At 45.2% G+C, this 19,046-nt stretch overlaps 1 protein-coding gene across 2 annotated transcripts; it reads right to left on the bottom strand.

Moving 5' to 3' along the window:
* Positions 1–279: 279 nt before the first annotated feature.
* LOC121590630 lies at positions 280–3,887 on the bottom strand. 2 transcript variants are annotated; one of them, XM_041910458.1, is made up of 3 exons: positions 2,166–3,887; positions 1,581–2,078; positions 280–414 (listed from the first exon to the last, which is right to left on the bottom strand). In XM_041910458.1, the coding sequence occupies exons 1-3, from the start codon at positions 3,689–3,691 to the stop codon at positions 378–380; spliced, it is 2,061 nt and encodes a 686-aa protein (XP_041766392.1). In that variant the 5' UTR covers positions 3,692–3,887; the 3' UTR covers positions 280–377. The 2 variants fall into 2 exon arrangements, with proteins under 2 accessions (XP_041766392.1, XP_041766391.1); XM_041910457.1 differs by having other exon boundaries at positions 282–398.
* Positions 3,888–19,046: the final 15,159 nt, after the last annotated feature.

Below are 19,046 nucleotides of genomic sequence, written 5' to 3'. Positions count from 1 at the left end.
GCCGGCGTAAACGTCGCCAGTTGATGGGATTGCTGAGCCGAGGCCGCTCCCGAGTGTTGTTGCGCCGTGCCGAACACAGACGCTAATACCGGGATGGTCGGTGGGTTAAGATGCATTGGTTCGTTATGTTTTGGAGGCTCTGCGATCGGTCCAACGGATGGTGGTGTCGGTTGGGTGGAGGACGACATGCCAGACGCTGTGGGTCCTATCGGTGCATGAAGATGGTGAGATGTACGTGGTAAAGACGGCGGCGGTGGTGGTGGTGCTGCTGCTGCTGCTGCTGATGTTGTTGTTGCAGTCACAGGAAGTTGATTGGAATGCGTCGTTGGCCAGAGAGGTGCTGCGGCCAGCCGTGGTACTGGCCGCAGAATGTTGGGTCAGGTTTTATCGCGGCCAAACTGAAATGGATGAAAGCTGTAATGGTCGAAAGAAAGCATGAAAGTAAATTGATTGTAACCGCAAGCAAGGCATTAGAAAGCTGCACTTTTGAAATAATTGCGTCGATAAGGTTTGAATCTGGTAACATAATAGCTTTCGATCAATGGTTGAATACAAATTTTAGGCGTTAGTGGCCTTGGGGGCGCTTAAAATTTCACAAATCTATTGATCTGTTGTTTTCCTTCAACGGGAATAGTGATAAAATACATAAATGATATAAAATATGGTTTAATTCTGACATTTGCTTAAAAAATTCAACATCTTACGGATTTGTGGGTTTGATTGTCATAATTCCTCATTCATTAATTATTTGAGTTCATGACGAACGTTTGTTACAAAAACGATTATCGTTCGTTTAAGTGTTGTCATGATCTAAGATCTTCAGTCATGAAAAAAAACTCTAGTCAAAATTGTATGACTTATTGGAAATAAAAGTTTTAGGTGGATGACAAATAATTCGAAATTAATGAATTAAATCCAATAATCTATCATAGAGACTACATAAACATGAGTTAGCGACACACGAAAAAGTTATAGTAGTAATATTTTTATTTGCGTAACGATCTTATCGCTCATGGCGGCATTGCTTATATTTGCGATACTTCTTGTAACCACGGTAGCGGTGTTTTTGCTTCCTGGTGACGATGCAAATCCGTTTCTACTATGTTGATCTTAAATTAAACCCTTTTACGAGCGAATGTTGCGAAATACCCATTAGAACGAGAACGAATTTATTCGTCGTGCATCTACTGTTCCCAAACATGATTATAAATGGTTTTTGTTGTTATTTAAAGAGTAAAGCTGTTGTTTTCAATGTATACAATGAGACACATTGACAATAAAACACTGTTTAGATGAGTGTATGTTTATCCGTGCTACTCGAAAGGGGCAGTCTATTAGATAGATGATTTAATCACCCATTATTAGACAATCAAGTGTGATCAAAAATAATAAAATACCATTTGTCATTTAATTTAAAAAAAAAAACACGCTCAGATAGGACAGCTATTTGAAATCGTACAAATTTCCGTTACACTGCATTCCAATTTCCATATAAATTGAATGCAAAAAACTGCTTCCCAATGCGTAAAATGATAAATTATAATTATAATGTCCCATAACAAAACACAGTGTGTACTCACCATTTCAAGTAATCCTCGTACTGATGCTGCCTGACGTACTGGAACGCGGACAGCCGTTCCCGTTGCTGCAGGTACAGCTCACCGAGCGACTGCCAGCGTCGTTTTTCCAGCTCACTGTAAGGTGAAACATTTGGACCAATGGATGCACCATTCGTTCCACCAGCAACAGCACTCCCGTTGGCCAGCGAGGCCATACCACCGTAACAGGCGGCAAAGGGAAACAGAGCCGAAGCTCCGACGGAACTCGGGGCTGCCAGTGGGCGCGTCAGCTTGTCGAACGCGGCAGCAAAGCTTCCGCCAGCAGACCCTGGCGTGGCCAACAAATGATGACCGGTGGAGAATGGAGCACCAAGGGAAGTGACGGTTGTGGCGGAGCTGGAAGAGACTGCGGGACCACAGAAGGTGCTACTGTTCAGTGCCGTTGATCGTACATCCATGTTACGCAGCAACGCTGGCTCCAGCTGGTGTGAGGCGGCGTGCTTCTTTAGATAGCTTTGCCTACAACAACGAAACAACAAGTAAACACACAAAAAAATTTAAAAAAAAAACAACCACAATCTGCTGTGCAAATCATCCCGAACGTACCTGCGAAAAGTTTTCCCACACTGGCCACAGGGATACGACTCTTCTTCCGGCGCTGCACTAGTAGCACCTGCTGGCACCGGCTGCTGATGCTGATGGTTATCGTTCGAGTTGTCGAGTATTTCGATCGGTTCCTCCTCGACCGCACGTTCTTCCTGGCGGGCAGTAGCATTCCTCGTACCGGTCCCCTTCCTTCCATCGGTCGCCATTCCGCGCGGTTTGTGCCAGCGCTTGTGCGATGCCAGATTGGCCGGACAGTTGAACACTTTGTCACACTCGGAACACCGGTACTCGATGTGTACGATGCGCGAGCAACGGTGCTGCGCCAAACCGAACGCATCGTCGTACAGCGCACGGCACAGCTGGCACAGGTAGGACCCGATCTTGTTGTCAATCTTGGACAGGATCTCCTTCGCCTCGTCCGTAATCTCGACCACGTTGAACGCTGGATCGATATCGCCCTTACGCACCACGAGCTCTTCCCCGTCCTGGAGCTTGCGGATGATCGTGCCCGATACGGGGCTAGTGTTGTCCTCGTCGATCACCCCCTGGCGGCGGGCCTTCGTCCGGCGGCGCTCACTTTTGGACGCTGAACTGCGTGCACCGGATCCGCCGGATGTGGTTGGCGCCTTTTTCGACCCGCTCGCCGATGGGAAGCTTCGCTCGAACAGCCGCGCGAATCCTTCAATCGCTTGCAGGTGAAGCCGCTCGTCGGCAAAGTAACGTTGACCGTCGTTTAGCACGGCCGCTTCGTCGTTCTCTTTCTCCTCGCTGTCAACAATGTTGATCGATTCTTTACTATCCGCATCATCGTTGTCCAGCGACTCCACGTCAATGTTTGAGGAATCGGACTTATCGCGCGTCGATCGTTCGTCGTGATCGGTCAGATTCTCAACTTCCAACTGCTGTGGGTGTCGTTCGGTACCTCGAGTAACATCAATAAACTCGTCCGGCTTTTCTCGTGACCCATCGGGACCTTCCCTCGAACCCGGTGCTTCACCACCATCGACGGAAGGATACTTGAACGGAACCGAACGCGCACTGTCGTCAAAGTATTGGAACGCTTCCGTCCGATCCGCACGTTCGCTTAGCGTCGTGTTGGCGTAGTATCGTTTGTCGTCGATGCAAACGGTGTCCGAGAAGTGGTTCCTGGTGCTTCGCCAGCCATCGAGCGTACGTGGTACGGTGGCCGGAATGACGGCCGCCGACTCGTCGAACGATTTTAAACGCTTTCTCGGCGGAGACGGTGTCGAGGGTGGCGTCATGGGAACATTGGTGGGGCGCAAGGAAAGATCCAGCGGACTGGGAAACTCCCGCGCACGGGGTAGAAGAGTCCGACCGGCGGCTGCCGGATCGCCGTCGGTAGGATACAAGAACTGTTGGAAGTAGCTCACTGGCGGCGAGCTGACCGCCGTAACTTCGGACGGTGTGTCTTGCTGGTGCGATTGCTTCTGGAGATAGTCGAGTGTGGTACTGTACGAAGGCAGTAGGATTCCCTGGCTCTGGTTGGAAATGTCCACGCTGTTCATCGTTCCGCGGTACGGTACTGTTTCACTTCATTACATGCATAAATTCACGCTCAACCCGTAACCACACTGTTCCCAACCGTTAGGAGCTTTAAAGCATTCAACACTGTTGCACACAATGTATAATCCTCATAGAAGTTGTAACGACACCACACAAGGCACCACCTGCACTTTAGTCACAACTGTTGGCCTGCGTCCTCTACACTACACGGCAAAACGTCAACTGAACGGTTCCTTGCTACAAGGCTCATGCAAGGATACTCCTAGCTACCCGCAGCCAATAGCAAAGATGACTCCTTTTAGTTGCAAGTACTGCGCACACTCGTCAACGCCTACGTCATTGTGAATGCAAACCTCCTCGCTTCGTCGGTACATCCCTTACCACCGAATGACAGTATATCGCTCCAGCCAAGCTCGTCCTATCGGGAAAGGCGCATGCCAGGCGCAACAAGTGATTCTACGGCCAACAGTAGCGCGATGGTCTCTTTTCCTCTGTTGGCTAAAACCTCCAAGCGGGAGCATCCAGGCGCAAGAGATGTTGCCCGCGGCAGTTACTAGCACTGCCATCTTGGTCACGCCCAGAGAACCTGCAAAGATGAGGCAGTTTCGCAGTCATGAAGGATGTTTATTTATTCATAGAGCGTAGCCCTCCTCGCTGTACGGTGCCGCTCGCCGCTGTATCTGAGCAGCAAGACCTGCCAGTTGCCAAAGGATCAGTAATTCCCGGCTGGGATCTAAACTTATCTGCCCGACGCCGGGTCACACAGCGGTACATAGCGCAGCGGGAAGCCAAAAAGACGAACCCAGAAGCCAGTGTGCACGGAGCAAGCGAAGGACTTTATGGTGGAAATCATTGCACTGTCTCGACTGGAGCAATGCGCACGGGCAGGGGAGGAGTGTACGGTTGCCAGGCTAGCGGGCAATGGAAGGGTCGAGAGTGGGAGCATCCTAGTCCGGATTAACCACAGTACATACATACATACTCGAGGAGCTCGAGCGCAATGACGGAAATAACATGGCCACCCTTTTTCGAGCGATGGGTTGGCATCGACATACATACGTGTATGAGTGTATGGTGTGTGTGTATGCGTTTAACGTAAAAGAAGCTGGCACGCTACGCCACAGTGGAATTGCTCCATTGGATCGTCTTCCGTGGACGCCCGATCCCGAACCCGATTCCATCGGATTGGGGACGGCACCAGAATGGGAATGCTTTTAGAGATATTTCCCCGAACCGGTATGCAGACGCCGGTCCGTTGGAACGCATACGGGATGGTGGAAAAAAGGGAGAGGGGGGTCATACCGGGGAGAATGGTTGGGTTTTACGATACTTTTTGTGGTAGACAAAGTGCAGTGACTGGTTTTTGGCTGAGTTTAGTTACATCCAAGGGGTGAAGATTAGGGAGCAAAACAAATCCCACGTATACACATGAGTTGGTAAGAATGGACTTTTTTGGGGTAAATTTGTTGCGTTACTTTACTACGTGATGTACTTAGATGATGGCAAAAGCTTGTGTTTTCGTTTTGTTGTAAATTGTAAATAGTTATACAATTGGTTTTAAAGTTTTTGGTTCGAAGGGGAACGGCATTATTCACGCTAGTTGTCGGTTTGGTACATTGTCACGCAGGTACACATAGTTCAGCTTTTTATGTGATACGATAAGAAGAGTAAAATATAGAGATCGACAAACATTTCAGAATAAAAAACCAAACTTTAAAAAAAAACAGCTGCAATCGTTTGTAAATTATCGAATCGTTACCATACAAATGTATTGGTTCTTAAAGGAGAGCGTTGTTTTTTCGCCATAACTTACATGATCTTGAATTCAAATTTATCAAATTCTGTCACGGTTGGTGTGAAATATGTAATTCAATGAGCATATAATAGGGATTCGTTTTCATTAACCCATAAGACTTACCCCATTATACATATAAAGGGACTCTACTATCTAACTCTTAGCGGTGAAAAGAACCATTCGTCTTGAGAGCATGCAAGCAGTACTTTGTTGAACCTTGTTGTACTCTTTATAGGATAAGAAAGAATTTTTTAAATCATGAAACACAAAGTCAGAATACGCATCACACTACGCCGACTCTAGAGTGAAAACTTGAACCGAACTGTATTTTAAATAATTATAATTCGAAAATGATTCGTTCAATGTAAACTCGGTTGAAATGTGTTAATTGTAGATAAATCCATCCTGTCATCGAACGTGATAGCTTTTCTTTCTCTTTTTGTCTGTCTATCTTGTATCGTTGCGTTGTGTATGAGAGTTGTACTCTTACTACTGAAATTGTTGATACTTGTTTCAGATCATCGATGGGCTCAATGTGTTTGATGTTAAAATCAATCTAAATAAATACTAAACAAGATAGTATATACTGTACTTAGTAATTTTAATTTTTTGTTCAATGCTCACATTACTGGATTACATATTCTTTGGTAAAAAACTATGCTTAGCAAGTTGTCCAATACATGGAAACTAAAATTTCCTGAACACGGCGGATAAAATAGTTTTTTAAATAAAAATGCTGTTCAACCACGGTGATAGTGAAAGTGAGCATAAAGCATATGAATTCCTAATAAGATTGCATTCATTGTGCTGCACAATCGTATCGGGTCACGAAGTTCGTTATCAGCCTTCATCATGCCTTCTGATTTTATCGTAATCTGCTAAACCGTCGCTGTTCAAGCCGCCAGTCCATAAAGTCAAGGGAGAATTGGTCATCAATAAAATTAGTCTAGCCGTGCGCGATCGCGCGATTGAATCTCCAAAAAAGTACAATGAAATCAAAAAGTAGTCACCAGAAGGATTGAAAATCGTTGATTTACAATCCAAATACCATCGGATGACGTGACGTGATCCGCACACAACAATCTGGCTGGCTGGTTGAATTCCGATTCCACCAGCGGGAGAGTGGAATCCATTCCGGAGGGTGGGCTAGATTGTAAAATCAGTATACTCCAGAACCGGTATCACGCCTTTTCACCAGATCGGAAAGCGGATTAAAAGCTTGAACGCACTCTGTTGTTCTCGTACCAGCACAGATAGCGAAAGGGTGCCCACACCAGAGAGGTGGGACGATCATGGAAGTATGATTAATTTTTTTTTTTGGTATCTTGCAATAATTTTTGCTCCATTTAAACGCCACTCCAACACACCTTACAAGCACTGGCTGAGAGTGACACATATCGTCCCGGGTGCATACACGTATCGATTTATGACGAAACGTCATTTCGACCGCCAAGCCGTTCCGTTCGGTAATATATGGAGGCGGATTTGTGGCTTCACACCTGGCACTAGCCTAGCAGCGGGTAAGCCCCGCAATCGGTTGTGATTAGGCATTGCCCTTTGTCCGCTGCACAAATGCATTGGCGGTGTGGGGAGCTAGGTTGCAGCAGGTGTGTGCATTGTGTGGTGATTAAGAACGGACTGTCCTTTCGATGCCGACGCGATGAGCGGAAAGGTGCCGCCGTACTCTGTCACTAGTCATCACTGCTTGTCACTGCCGATTGGCAGGGATTTGAAGAAAAGTCGGGCTTGTCTTAACGATGACTGTTACAGCGTTGTCCTTGATGTGGGTATTAGGAAATGGTGTTGCTGGCACAACACAATGCATTTGGAGTGGAAAAAAGGAATCAGGGTAAGGTTGCAAATATCCAAGGCACATATGCAACGATGCGTAATCGTTGAAAGAACTGTGCCAATCTGTATTGATTGGTTTGGCAGAGAATGTGTTGCTGTGAGCTAGTGAAGAAAAACAAATGTCTTGCTGTTGTGATCCAGTGTCTAAACGCTAGAGAAATTTTTAGACTCACTCTGCAACTGCAAACCGGTCACAATGTCGCGCACAATAGCATGATTATTTTCAAATCATTTTCAATCACAATCTCACCAGACTACGGTTGTGGAAACGAAATTACCTTCACGAGATTTAATAGAGTGCGCAAATCTCGACACCACCTGCCGGAATGGGATGCTTTTGCAAAGTCGTCCATTCAGTGTGGGATTTCACCCATGTAAAGACTTGCAAAAATTTTGCACAGCCACTGTGAAGGGAAGCTTGTCTGTGAAGGATAGCGAGGGTTTACTTTTCCCTTGCAGAGAGATAAAAAAAAATCCACCCCCTCAACGTTTCACGCCGTCTCCATTTCGTCCATACCGTGCTGTTAGTGTGGGAGATTTTAGCAAGAATTTCGAAGAATTTTGAATCCCACGATAACGCAATCAAAAATCCATCACGTTTGTAAATTGAGTGTTCTGAGAGTGAGTGTGTGCTGTCCGGGTAAAAGGTGGAACATGAAATGGAGCAAAAAGATGAAAAAAGAAACGAAAACCTTTTCCAAAACTACAGGCTATGAGGTACAGGTGCCTGGTAAAGGGAACAAAATCTGGAAACATTGTGTGCGTAATCCGTTACGGGAAAACGGGAAGAAACATTTAATGTTTGTGCGGCGGGAATTGGCACTGAGGGGGGAGAGATTGTGTCATTTCGCCGACTACGAGTGCACAAATATGAAGTAGCCCCGAAAACATGGCTCCAGAGCGGTGAGTATGGTGCGAGCCCAGAAGATTGTCCACTATAGGTGACGAAATTTGTAATGTCCGTACAATTGGGAAGAATGATGCATCCATCCAGCTTCAATTCCTGTGGGATTACAGTGATGGTTTTATGAACGAGTCGAGTGTTTGATGAAATATTGCGCATAAAATCTTTACAGTTTGTTTTAATAGCACACTTTAGAACGTAAATATCTGAAATTACATTTTTTTGCTGATAATGAATTTGTTATTGAACTTTCTTGAATTGAATAGATATATGAAAGCAGAACTGTTCTAGTTTCTAACGAAACGTTTTGGATCAGGAACAAGCTACTAATATGTTTGGCTACTGCTGCAGGTTTTATAAAATATTGCTATAGCTTTATAGCAATTAAAAATAATCATATAAATAAACATAATAATTTATTTTAAATTTTAAACAAAGATATATACAATTAAGCTTAAATTATTTCGGAGACCTGCAATTCATTTCAACGGTACACATTTGCCTATGATAGCTCAAATGTGGCTAACATTCAACTACTAACTTTACTCTATTTTGTTGTATTTACCGGGAATCCTTGTCCAGCCTTTGCTATATTTCCATCGATGTGTTAGCCTTCGAAAACCGAACTTGCCACCGGAACACACCGAAACGATGCCATTTGCAAGGCCTACCGTCTCTCGATTCGAGCAAAAATCGATCAGCTGCAACATACTCGTCACCTGATAGACCAGTACAGGAAGTATAACACGGTATGTAAAATTCTGTTCCATCGAACCGTCCCGAAAATCTCTATCCTTTGCATCCCATTCCATCTCTTTCCCGGCTGCTTGTTCTTATCGATAGCACAGCAAATACTGCGCTTACCCGGTTTGTAAAAGGCTCACCAATGTCTCGGGTTCCATTTTCGATTCCGCTACTGCTACGGCTGCGAGCTGACGGTGCAGGGGTAAGCGAGTGGCACACACCGTTGGCATTATGCGACGACGCCGACATCCCATCGGAACACCATTATAAGCGCATTTTCCGCAAACTCCACGCCACACATTTGCCTGCGAAAGATTGTTCTTTTGTTCGTGTTGCGCGGGATCGAAACGAGACCCTTTCGCTTTCGCTGCTTCCCTTTCCCTGCGTAGGTTCGGAAGTTCCAGCAGCTTCCTGCTCTGTGGTCCCATTCGTCGATGCCATATTGCGCTTAAGAAGATTATCTTATTATTGTTATTATCATACGGGTGGCGGTGTTGTGGGTGAGGGGACTCACATCGTTTTTTTTTTCTGCATCCTCCCTTTGCATCCTCCCCAACGTTCGTCTCACACAGACAGTTCTGAGCGCACTTTTGGCATGATTTATTAAAGTTGCGGGACTACTCGCCGACTGGCTGCGCACAAGGGATAATGGATGTGCGGTACCATCCGTACCGCATGGGTGGTAGATTACATTGAAGGATTACCGGCGATGGAAAGCGCACGGCTCAGCAGGTCATTGTAAGGTTGGACAGCGTTGGTCATCTTTGGCGTTGGTCACTTTTCCCCCGGCGGAAAGAAAGTCCTAGGACCTGGTGTGGATAATTGAAAGCAGCTTCACCGATCCGGAACCACTAATTTGTTTTCATCCTGCTTAAAGCCACGCAAATTTGAGCAACAGCCAGCTAAAGCCAGCAGAAGCCCTGTGGGCACACGGTGTCCGTCTTGATTGGTCGCATCAAGCCGGGTGGCTGGGATCGTGTTTCGGGTTAGGGTCTCAATCGACCGAAGCATCGGCAGCAGCAGCAGCTTCTGGATGTTAAATCACTTCCTGCCTACGGTTGGTCACAGCACGCAATCGACGCGAATGACGGTCGTGTACTCACGCGCAACGATAATGAAGTGGGCGTAATTTAATCGCGTTGTTTGCATAGTAATTGAAATTTAAGGTAATTTTGCTTTTCCCTCTAGCGTGCTCTATTATCTTCAAGGATGCACCGGAGTGTGGAAAATGAAGTTAGAAATGAAATTAAATATATGTGGGGGGACAAAGGCAAGATGCTTCTGATGTTAGGGCATTGGTTTTGAACATTTGCATAAATTTAGGATGAAGTGGAGAAATTGAGCGTGCAATAAATGGACCAATTGGGTTTTGGAAAAATTATGGTGATACAAATTTAGTACATACTATGAACACTGTGACGTTAATGGGGCGTTTAAGGGTGTTTGCTGGACCTGCAAATGCGTGGTTAATTATGCAAAGCCCAATTTCGGACCTGGTTGCAATGGTTTATAATTATTTTTTTTTTACATTTTTAAAGAGCAAAATGAACATTAATCCATAATAGTTGGGTTACAGATATCACAACATTTAAATTTAAACATATTACTAGAACCAGTTGAATGCATTTAATAAGCAGCACACGTTTTACAGTGAATTTAATTGCTCAAACAAGCCAGCCTCAGAATCTAGACACTTCAGTCATCGTCATCGTTCATCCATGCCAAAATGTATCCACCCATCCATAATGGAATGAAATATTTCCACAGTCATCACGTTCATTAGCGACCCTGTCTCAATATTCGACTGCATTCCATTTATGAACCAACGCAGCTAATAAAGCGTCCCCATTGTCCCTCGGTACTACCTCCCGCTAGCTCCCCTTGCAAGCAGAAACGATGCCAAAGGTCACACAAATTTAATAACAATTAATTTCACATTGTTTGCTATCATCAACCATCATCAGACCTGCCCAGCGTGGCCGTACGGTCGTTCCAGTTTACGGTTCACGCATTTTCCGACGCCCGAACGGAGGAAGCTGTTAATTACGGGGAAAACACAAGCGTAAAGTGAAAATTAAATTGCGACAGTAATAACTTCATTTTCCTACCTCCAATCCCTTCAATCCCTGCTTCAACCCTTCAATCACAACCCACCGCCCGAAGGAGTGCCGCGTGTGAAAGGATGTACGACACCGGCTGCCAGCGCAATGGCACATCCTGTGCAGTGCTAGGAAAAACCGTATGTGCGTAGCGAAACGGAATGCCCGTCAAGGGACGGCAAACTGTCGGAACCTTGGATGGAACGTGCCAGCGTGATGAGCAATTGCCGACAGGACAGGCGCTGGTAGAAACGCATCCCTGTGGAATGTGTTTTAATGAAGTACACCGTACGGTGAGCACTAACGTAACCAACTGGATGCCGGCAACGGGAGAAGCCCCTTTAGAAAGGGCCAGGTAGGAAGTGTTCACCTCCGATTGGTGAAAAATGTTTTCCCGTATCTTTCATTATCCGGTGTGTAAGTGTCGGCCGGACGTGAAGATAAAAGGAAAACTGTTGTGCAAGGGAAAAGTTCATAATTGACTGCCACAACCGCACAGTATCCCTTAGTTTTGACTCGAAAACAGATCGTTGAGAAGCGGGATTTATCTAGAACAGGAAGTGAAACACATGAATGTTCTTTTTGTCGCATGGCACACACATCCTTGAAGCGCTTGATTGCTGAAGTGTGCTCATTTTAACAATGTGGTCAGCAGTGCAAACGACCGTGCAGTGCTTGTTTGTAATGGGAAAAGAAATAATACAGGACGTGAAGGGGTAAAAAAGGTTGCAACATCTTTGCAGAACTACATAAGTTTGTGATCGTGTTGGTTGTAACAGAACGCGCAGGAGTAGGAAGAGTTTGGGTGAACGTAAAAGACATGGAATAGGGCGAATGAAGTCATGGGTTTCCCTGGAATGTCGTTTATCATTTTTATGCTAACTTTGAAATCTTATGAATGTAAATTCTTAGTAGCATTTCTTTGATGATTATACATTTGCATCTGGAGCGCGTTTGTTGTATTCTAAGAGTTAATTAAAGGAAGTTTTAGCTAGAACATTGATAGAGTTGTACACTAGAGTTGTTATCTGCTACTGAATAAGTAAAACTGTAAAAACTGAAATCTTTTTCAAGTATTCCTGCAATAATTGTACTTCTCTTTTATGTCCTAAAGAGTATCACTTTAAATTTACATAAAAAGACATCCTTTTCTGACAATCAGGGTTATTCTATTATGAACTCGATTCGATTCGAGTCGAGAAAATGAACTCCAAAGTGAACTTTTCCATACAAATGAACAAACTTAGAATAGAATACGCCTGAATATGTCAATTTTTTCTTCTTAATTCTTTTCAACATTTTTAATAAAACATAGTAAGAATAGTCCATATCAAACATAAGATATAATTCTTCAATTCTTCTTCCGATGAAAGACTATGAAAAATGTTCAATCAGATTACGAAATTATCCTCTTCCAAACCTTGGATGACTATGTTCAGCTGACAACTGGGAAAATGGGAATTTTCTTCACGCCACCTGTTCGTTAAACCACGCCAAGTGTACGATGCAAGAGAAGAGTGTACATTGTAAGAACCCTGTGTGTATGTGTGCCTTCCCTGCCAATGTGCTTCGATAATCTGCCAACAATAACATCTCAATTAGTTACGACATTCTTGACACGCCAGTAAGGAATGTGTCACACTGTTCAAACACGGCCATATACACACACTTACACACATGGTGACGCGCGCAAATCCTGGTAAGATTGTTTACCCCACACCGTCCACGAATCTAACGTGTGTAGAGAGTGTATTAACTTTTCACAATTGATTGGTCGGACAATGTGGTCCACCCCAGTACAGGGCAGGTGACGATGGATGGTGACAATTTTTACTTTGCTTTTCCGACCAAACAAAAACCGTGTCCCCTTGATGTTTTCTGATCGGTTAAAGCCACTAGTGCGTAATCCACAGGACACTGGTGCGGACAGTTTCAAAGGACAGCCGTAACGAATGGTTCAGAGGCAACAGGCGGGCGAGCTCATCCATGGTGGCGGCATGCTTGCGGTGAGGGATGAAACGTAAGAAAACAAGAAGGAACGGCAGGGACATTTACAATACCACACACATCCAGGGAATTTCTCAATATCAGAACATCTTTCGCAACCCTGCTCTTGAGTTCCCCGAGCGAAAACGTCCTCCCTACTCTCGAGATCTACACAGCTGCGTGTCCAAGGGCTTAGATTTTTAGTGTGACATTTGTGGTAAATTCCAACAAGTCCTGGCTCGCACCGCAGGGAATTGTAAACGTTTTCCCGTGGGGAGTAGTAGTCCATTATTCAAGCCGGGCGATTTGCGCGCAAAATTGGGTGCAGATTTGATTGAAATATACAGTCACTGAGACTCTCTAGAGCACAAGCTTGCTATTAATGGTATCGGGCACTGATTTGATAACATCTTCCAGGGGACGGACAAGCTGACCAAGGGTACAGCGAAACATTCCGCAAGATCGCTGAAGCGCGGTTAATTTGGGAACGCGAAAAGAATTTACGCCAATAAGCGGGGCAGTTAGGTGCGCTTGGGCTTGGAAGAGATAGAGAGATCGTAGATTAAACGCTTGCCCCTGTCGTGGCTTTTCCTCATCGTCACCACGAAGAAGTTTTGTGATAGCGATATTCTTCGTGCGGCTGATGCCGGTAAACAGTCCAAGGCGTACGGTAATTAATTAGTGCGAAATGGAAACTTTCCACCGGTTACGGATCACCGATATGCTTGGGCTTTAGATATTCCAATCACAAGGCAACTCGGGCAGGAATGCCAAAGGCGATAATGGTGAATAATGAAGATAGAAGTAGAGAACTACAAAAAAAAAAATTAAATGCGAACCAACAGCGTAGGTCCTGATGGTCCTGGTTTGCAAAAAATAATAAGGCAACATTAAGTGTGGCATTAAGCTGGTAGGTGGATTGGCACACGATGGTCCGTCCGGCACCGGCGCTTTATTCGAGCGCACCACTGGGGCGCCGCTGCTGGACACGGGCAAACACGGGCAAGGGATTTATGGAATTTTTAATAACATTCTAATGGAAGCTGTCGGTGAACGAAGGGCGAAGAGTCGCGAGAAAAATGATGCATTTCGCACAGGCAAGGACCAACTTTGAAGATCATTAGCCGGGGTACTTTGAGTTTAATAAGCCGGAAGGTTCCATTCTACGGTGGAGCGTTTATTGCTGCAATATTACTTACAAATTTCATGGCATGTATGAACCGTCGTAGTAACGAGTACTTGTACTCGTGTTTGTTTGTATTGAACAGTGGCGCAAAAGAAGTTATTTGTTCAAAGTATTGTTAATATAAAAGTACCTAAATTATACATAACAATAATCTTAAAGCTAGATAAATTCCAACACACTATATTAAAGTAGCCTGACTATAATAATAACATTTCCTACGTCAAACACCAGAGGCAACTATGGCTTCTTGCACATTATAGCCACAGCAGTGGGAGTCACAGGGAGTGAAAAGAATCGAAACCTCCATCCTGTCACCGCAAAGCCTTAATCCTGGCCGACCGTTCGATTATCCTTTTGGCATTGTGTAGCTTCACCTACAGCGTCGCTACCAATTGATTGCAGCTGAACGGTAGGGAAACGGAAAGGGAAACTCCAATCAACCATTGTTCTCACCTACAGGAACTTGCCGTGGAACCTTTCTTACTGCGAGAGTGTTTTCTTTTCCTTCGCTGAGGAGTAAAACCTTCAAAAAAAGAAAATGATTTACGAAGAGTAGGGAACAATAGAAAGAACACGAATCGGGAAACGTTTCGTTAAGAAAACCCTCATTTAAGGACATACAGTCGCAATCCGTGGAATGTGATCACGATTCCATTTCTATCATTGCTCACCGTAATTTAACATCCTTTTCAATTTGGCGAGGTAAAGCTTTGCGACTTGCGTTGGCTCATTGAATTGTTTTCGTTTAATTCACACCACCCAACACCCTGGAAACGATTGCACTTGACAGTGACATCGCTGCCCGGCTAATTTGGCTTCAGCGGCAGCAGCAGCAGCAGCAGAAGCAGTACCTTCAAAACAGCCAATTTTTAACGAGCTCATTAGCATAATCGTCATCCACGATCATCGTCGCGATCAATTGACTTTTCCTCGAGGCACGTCACACATCGCTGCATATCGGTTGCTGTGGACCCCGACCGAGCACGAGCGTTGGTGCAACAGATTGCAGCAAATCTGGATGGTGGCCTGCGCGCGAACAGATTGTTCCCTTTTGCCCAAGTGTCCCTTTCCACACTCTATTTCCACACGCACACACACACACAGAGCCCTAGACGCGCGCGTGCGAATCAACGGTGAACATCCGCTGTGTATGTTTGGCTGTTTTTAAAGTGAATAAAAAATCCATTTCAATTCAGGAGGGTTGCGTGTGGAAGTATCTTCGGTGGCTTGGTAATGCATGCAGCCCCGGCAACTGTACCCACCCTACAAGCAAACGTGTTCACCGCGCAGAACGCAGGAATGGGGTGATGTTTCGCTCAGCACAATCCCGGAGGGGACTTTTGGGAGAGGATGTTTTAGAAGGCTAATTGAGCGCACCGACCGAGCAGGGTGAGGATGGCTGGCTCGTGCGGAAATCATTGCGTGTAAACAAGGGTCGAACTGGCAAACTGATGATGTGTGCCGTGATTCGGGTGTTCAAGTGGGTGACGGATATTTTATTTACAGCTGCAAAGGGTGTGTTTACACGGTGTATTATGCGATGTTGTACAAATGACTTCGTAATGGGTCACGGGTTACTCGGTTAGCTTGGGATAGGAGGAGCCGAAGGATGAGGCGTGGGAAATTCGGCGGGAAAGAGATGTCGATCTTGTCAACATGTACTGCTTTAGTTGGTTTCGCCCATCGAAGCTATTGCTTGGAGGATATTTGTTAGTTTGTCAAGATTTTACTGCAAATGTAGCTAACGATACATAAAATTGTAAATAATATAGTAAAGCTTTCTTCAAAAAACACAACTATCTGGAGGGAAATAACTGGCATTATGTTAAGCAAATATCTTTTTTTTACCTATTGATATTCCATCAAATATAATATAATGGATCTTAGCTGGAAATGAAGAAAAAATGATTAATCATAATATAAAGAATAGTATTATAATATTGCATTATCATCACTTAAAAGTTGAATAGTAAGCACATATTTAAAAGATTTCAATTGAAAAATTATACATCGGTAAAAGTAGATCAAAATGATATACAATTTGAATTATGTTATTATTCATATGGAGTTGTTTTAAATGTCTATTGTGATATCTATAACATAGCTTCATAGTATCAATTATGGTTGGTAAAAAAAGATTTTAAAATTATAGAATGAATTCAATACGCTTAACAAAAATACAAACAACCCGTTACAAGCAATAAATGCAGCTAAGAAACGCCGACCCTTTTGTGTGCCCATCGACATTGCAAATCAACCCCGAAAATTATAACTTTCTTCCACATTGCTCTACCACATGTTCGTGCCGTGCAGCAAATTACTACACTGGCTTAAACACTAGTTAGCTACGAGAAGTGCTGATGAATTTAATTAGCCAACACCGGTGGTTAACCAGCGCCACACAACAATCACCAGCGGGCAAGGGCTCATGCAAAAGTATCTTCCACTTCCCGTTCCTAGCAAAAGAAGGTTGCTTAAAAATGTCACTACACCAAAGATAAATACTGGGAAACTTTAATTTCATTGCCAACACACAAGCTCTTCGTGCCGGCCGGATGTAATTTCTATGATTGCGTTCGCACTCGAAATGATTGAGCAGTTTGACCCAACCCCTGGGTCATGCAGGTGCCGGGGAGGTTGTGTGCTCTTTTGTGCGGCTGTTGTAAATCGGATCGAAGCAGAAATGAAATTAAAAAGCGGAAACGTCCACACAATCGTACCGAGGAAATGGTTGTTTTCTACCCGTCGACACGTGTGAAATGTAATGAATTTAATGAAAACTTTTCGATGCGCTCTTTACAGCGACACGAACGTGCGGGGGAAACACGGCAAAATGTGTGCGATGTGGTGGCGGGTGTGGTGAAAATTATTATTTGAAAAATTGCATTAAAACCAAGACGATATGATGGTGTCGGTGCAGCTCCGTTTTCGAAGAAATCAATTTCACATCCAACCTAGGGCTGTAAGTAGAAGCAAAAGAGTATCGAGTATATGGAGGGAAGAGAGGATAAAACATAAAAAAACACACATCTACTCGCAAGATTTTATAAGACACGCATTTACAGGAATGGAGTCGGAAGCAATCGGAATTGAATTACGGAAAGATCTCTTTGATAGCTTAGTGCATCAAACGAACGGTGTTCAAACGCGATGCGCGGATGAAGCCGGAAATCGGGTGTGTGTGGTAATGGTGGTACGCTGGTGAGATTAAATTTATCCTTCATTCCTCACATCCCGTTCGGCACGCGCTACGTGGGTGAGGGAAGCTCGAATGCTGTCGATAATTCCTCACACACACACATGACGCTCGCATGCCTCCACGCTGTTTGTCGGGGTGAAAGCGGCAGAGCGATGTCATCCTCCTTCCCGGGGTCGTCGACAAAAATCGACGGAAAATTCTACAAATTCAATATTTTGTGATACGCGCTTGATACCATGTTCCTTTGCAACGACACAATGAACCTCCCAGCAGACGACAATCCCTCCGCGTTCGCTGAAGTTTACAGCCGATCACTAATCCGATCACAAACGGACGTTATGGTGACAGTTCCTACAGGCACCACACATCACATGATGATGGTGCGAATCCCGTTTGGGAGATTTCAAAAGAGAAGACTCGAATTCCCCTCAGCATTCCGTTTCGTTATCACATTATCACGGAGGCGTACTATTTCCTGGGCCTGCAAACTAGAAGGTAGCAAAGGGATGGTGGGCAGTGGGTTTTTTGTTGGCCTTGAATTCCGTAACGTGTTCGAATGTCGCGATTCGGCGAGATGAAAATGGGAAGGCGTATTCCTTTCCCGGCAGTTTCGGGAGCTTTCCCCGATTTAAGGCTGGCGCACGCTTTTGACTACCACAAAGTTAATGTCTTGGTCATTGTTTCCGCGCTTGGTGGTACTTCTGCTCTTGCTCGCTGGTGCTGGTGCTGGGATCCCCACCACCAGGGGTACACTGCACCACAAAAACAAATTGGCGAAAAATTAGTCTACGACGCTACCATTTGTTTGATCACCACTGGCAGCAACACATCGCTACCGTTCCACATAGGCCTGCCGCCTATGAGCTACCTGCAGCCTACTTCGCTGTACGGGGTCTGGCACGAGTTCAAAGCGAAACGTCAAAGTCGTTTGCAAAGTAAACAAACACCGCCCTCCCTTTTCGCGAAAGCTACCCGGGCAGGGTGCAGGGTGCACAACAAGACGGCCACAAGACGGGGTGAGAGGGGGCAATGGGACAGGTAGACCTGCCTGCACGGAACGCAGGCAGACGGGTTGTCGAAAAACGTAACCACCGGTGTGTCTCTGCCTCGCACACTCGCTGCCCACTTTGCCACAACGCAGTCGACGATCGTTGGCAGGTAGGTAGCGAATGGTTCGTTCTGCTGCCGCGAGCGAGCGAGAGAGGGAAGGCGCAGGGATGCGCCCACAGGTGTAAGCGAGAGCAGCGGCGAGGTTGCTATAAAACTGTCCACACACTATCATTACCCCTTGTTCACGACGACAGCGTGTCATCAGTCTGCCAACGAATTTGGCACCAACAAGATCACGATCACGGGACGACCGTAAGGACGAGCGGACGAGCAAAAGAAGAAGGACTTTCGCACTGTGTGTGTGTGTGTGTGGTGCAGTTGTTGTGGTACGTTATGCCCAGGAAAGTCGTACGAGTTGCTTACTAAGCTATATTAGTAACACAGTTAGCGGAAAGAAGAGATATACCAGAGAGAGAGAGAGAGAGAGAGAGAGAGAGAGAGAGAGAGAGAGAGAGAGAGAGAGAGAGAGAGAGAGATAGAGCA

This window comes from Anopheles merus, chromosome 2R (assembly GCF_017562075.2).
Source record: "Anopheles merus strain MAF chromosome 2R, AmerM5.1, whole genome shotgun sequence".
NCBI classification, from domain to species: domain Eukaryota; kingdom Metazoa; phylum Arthropoda; class Insecta; order Diptera; family Culicidae; genus Anopheles; species Anopheles merus.
This window is presented reverse-complemented; position numbering and strand designations above follow the sequence as displayed.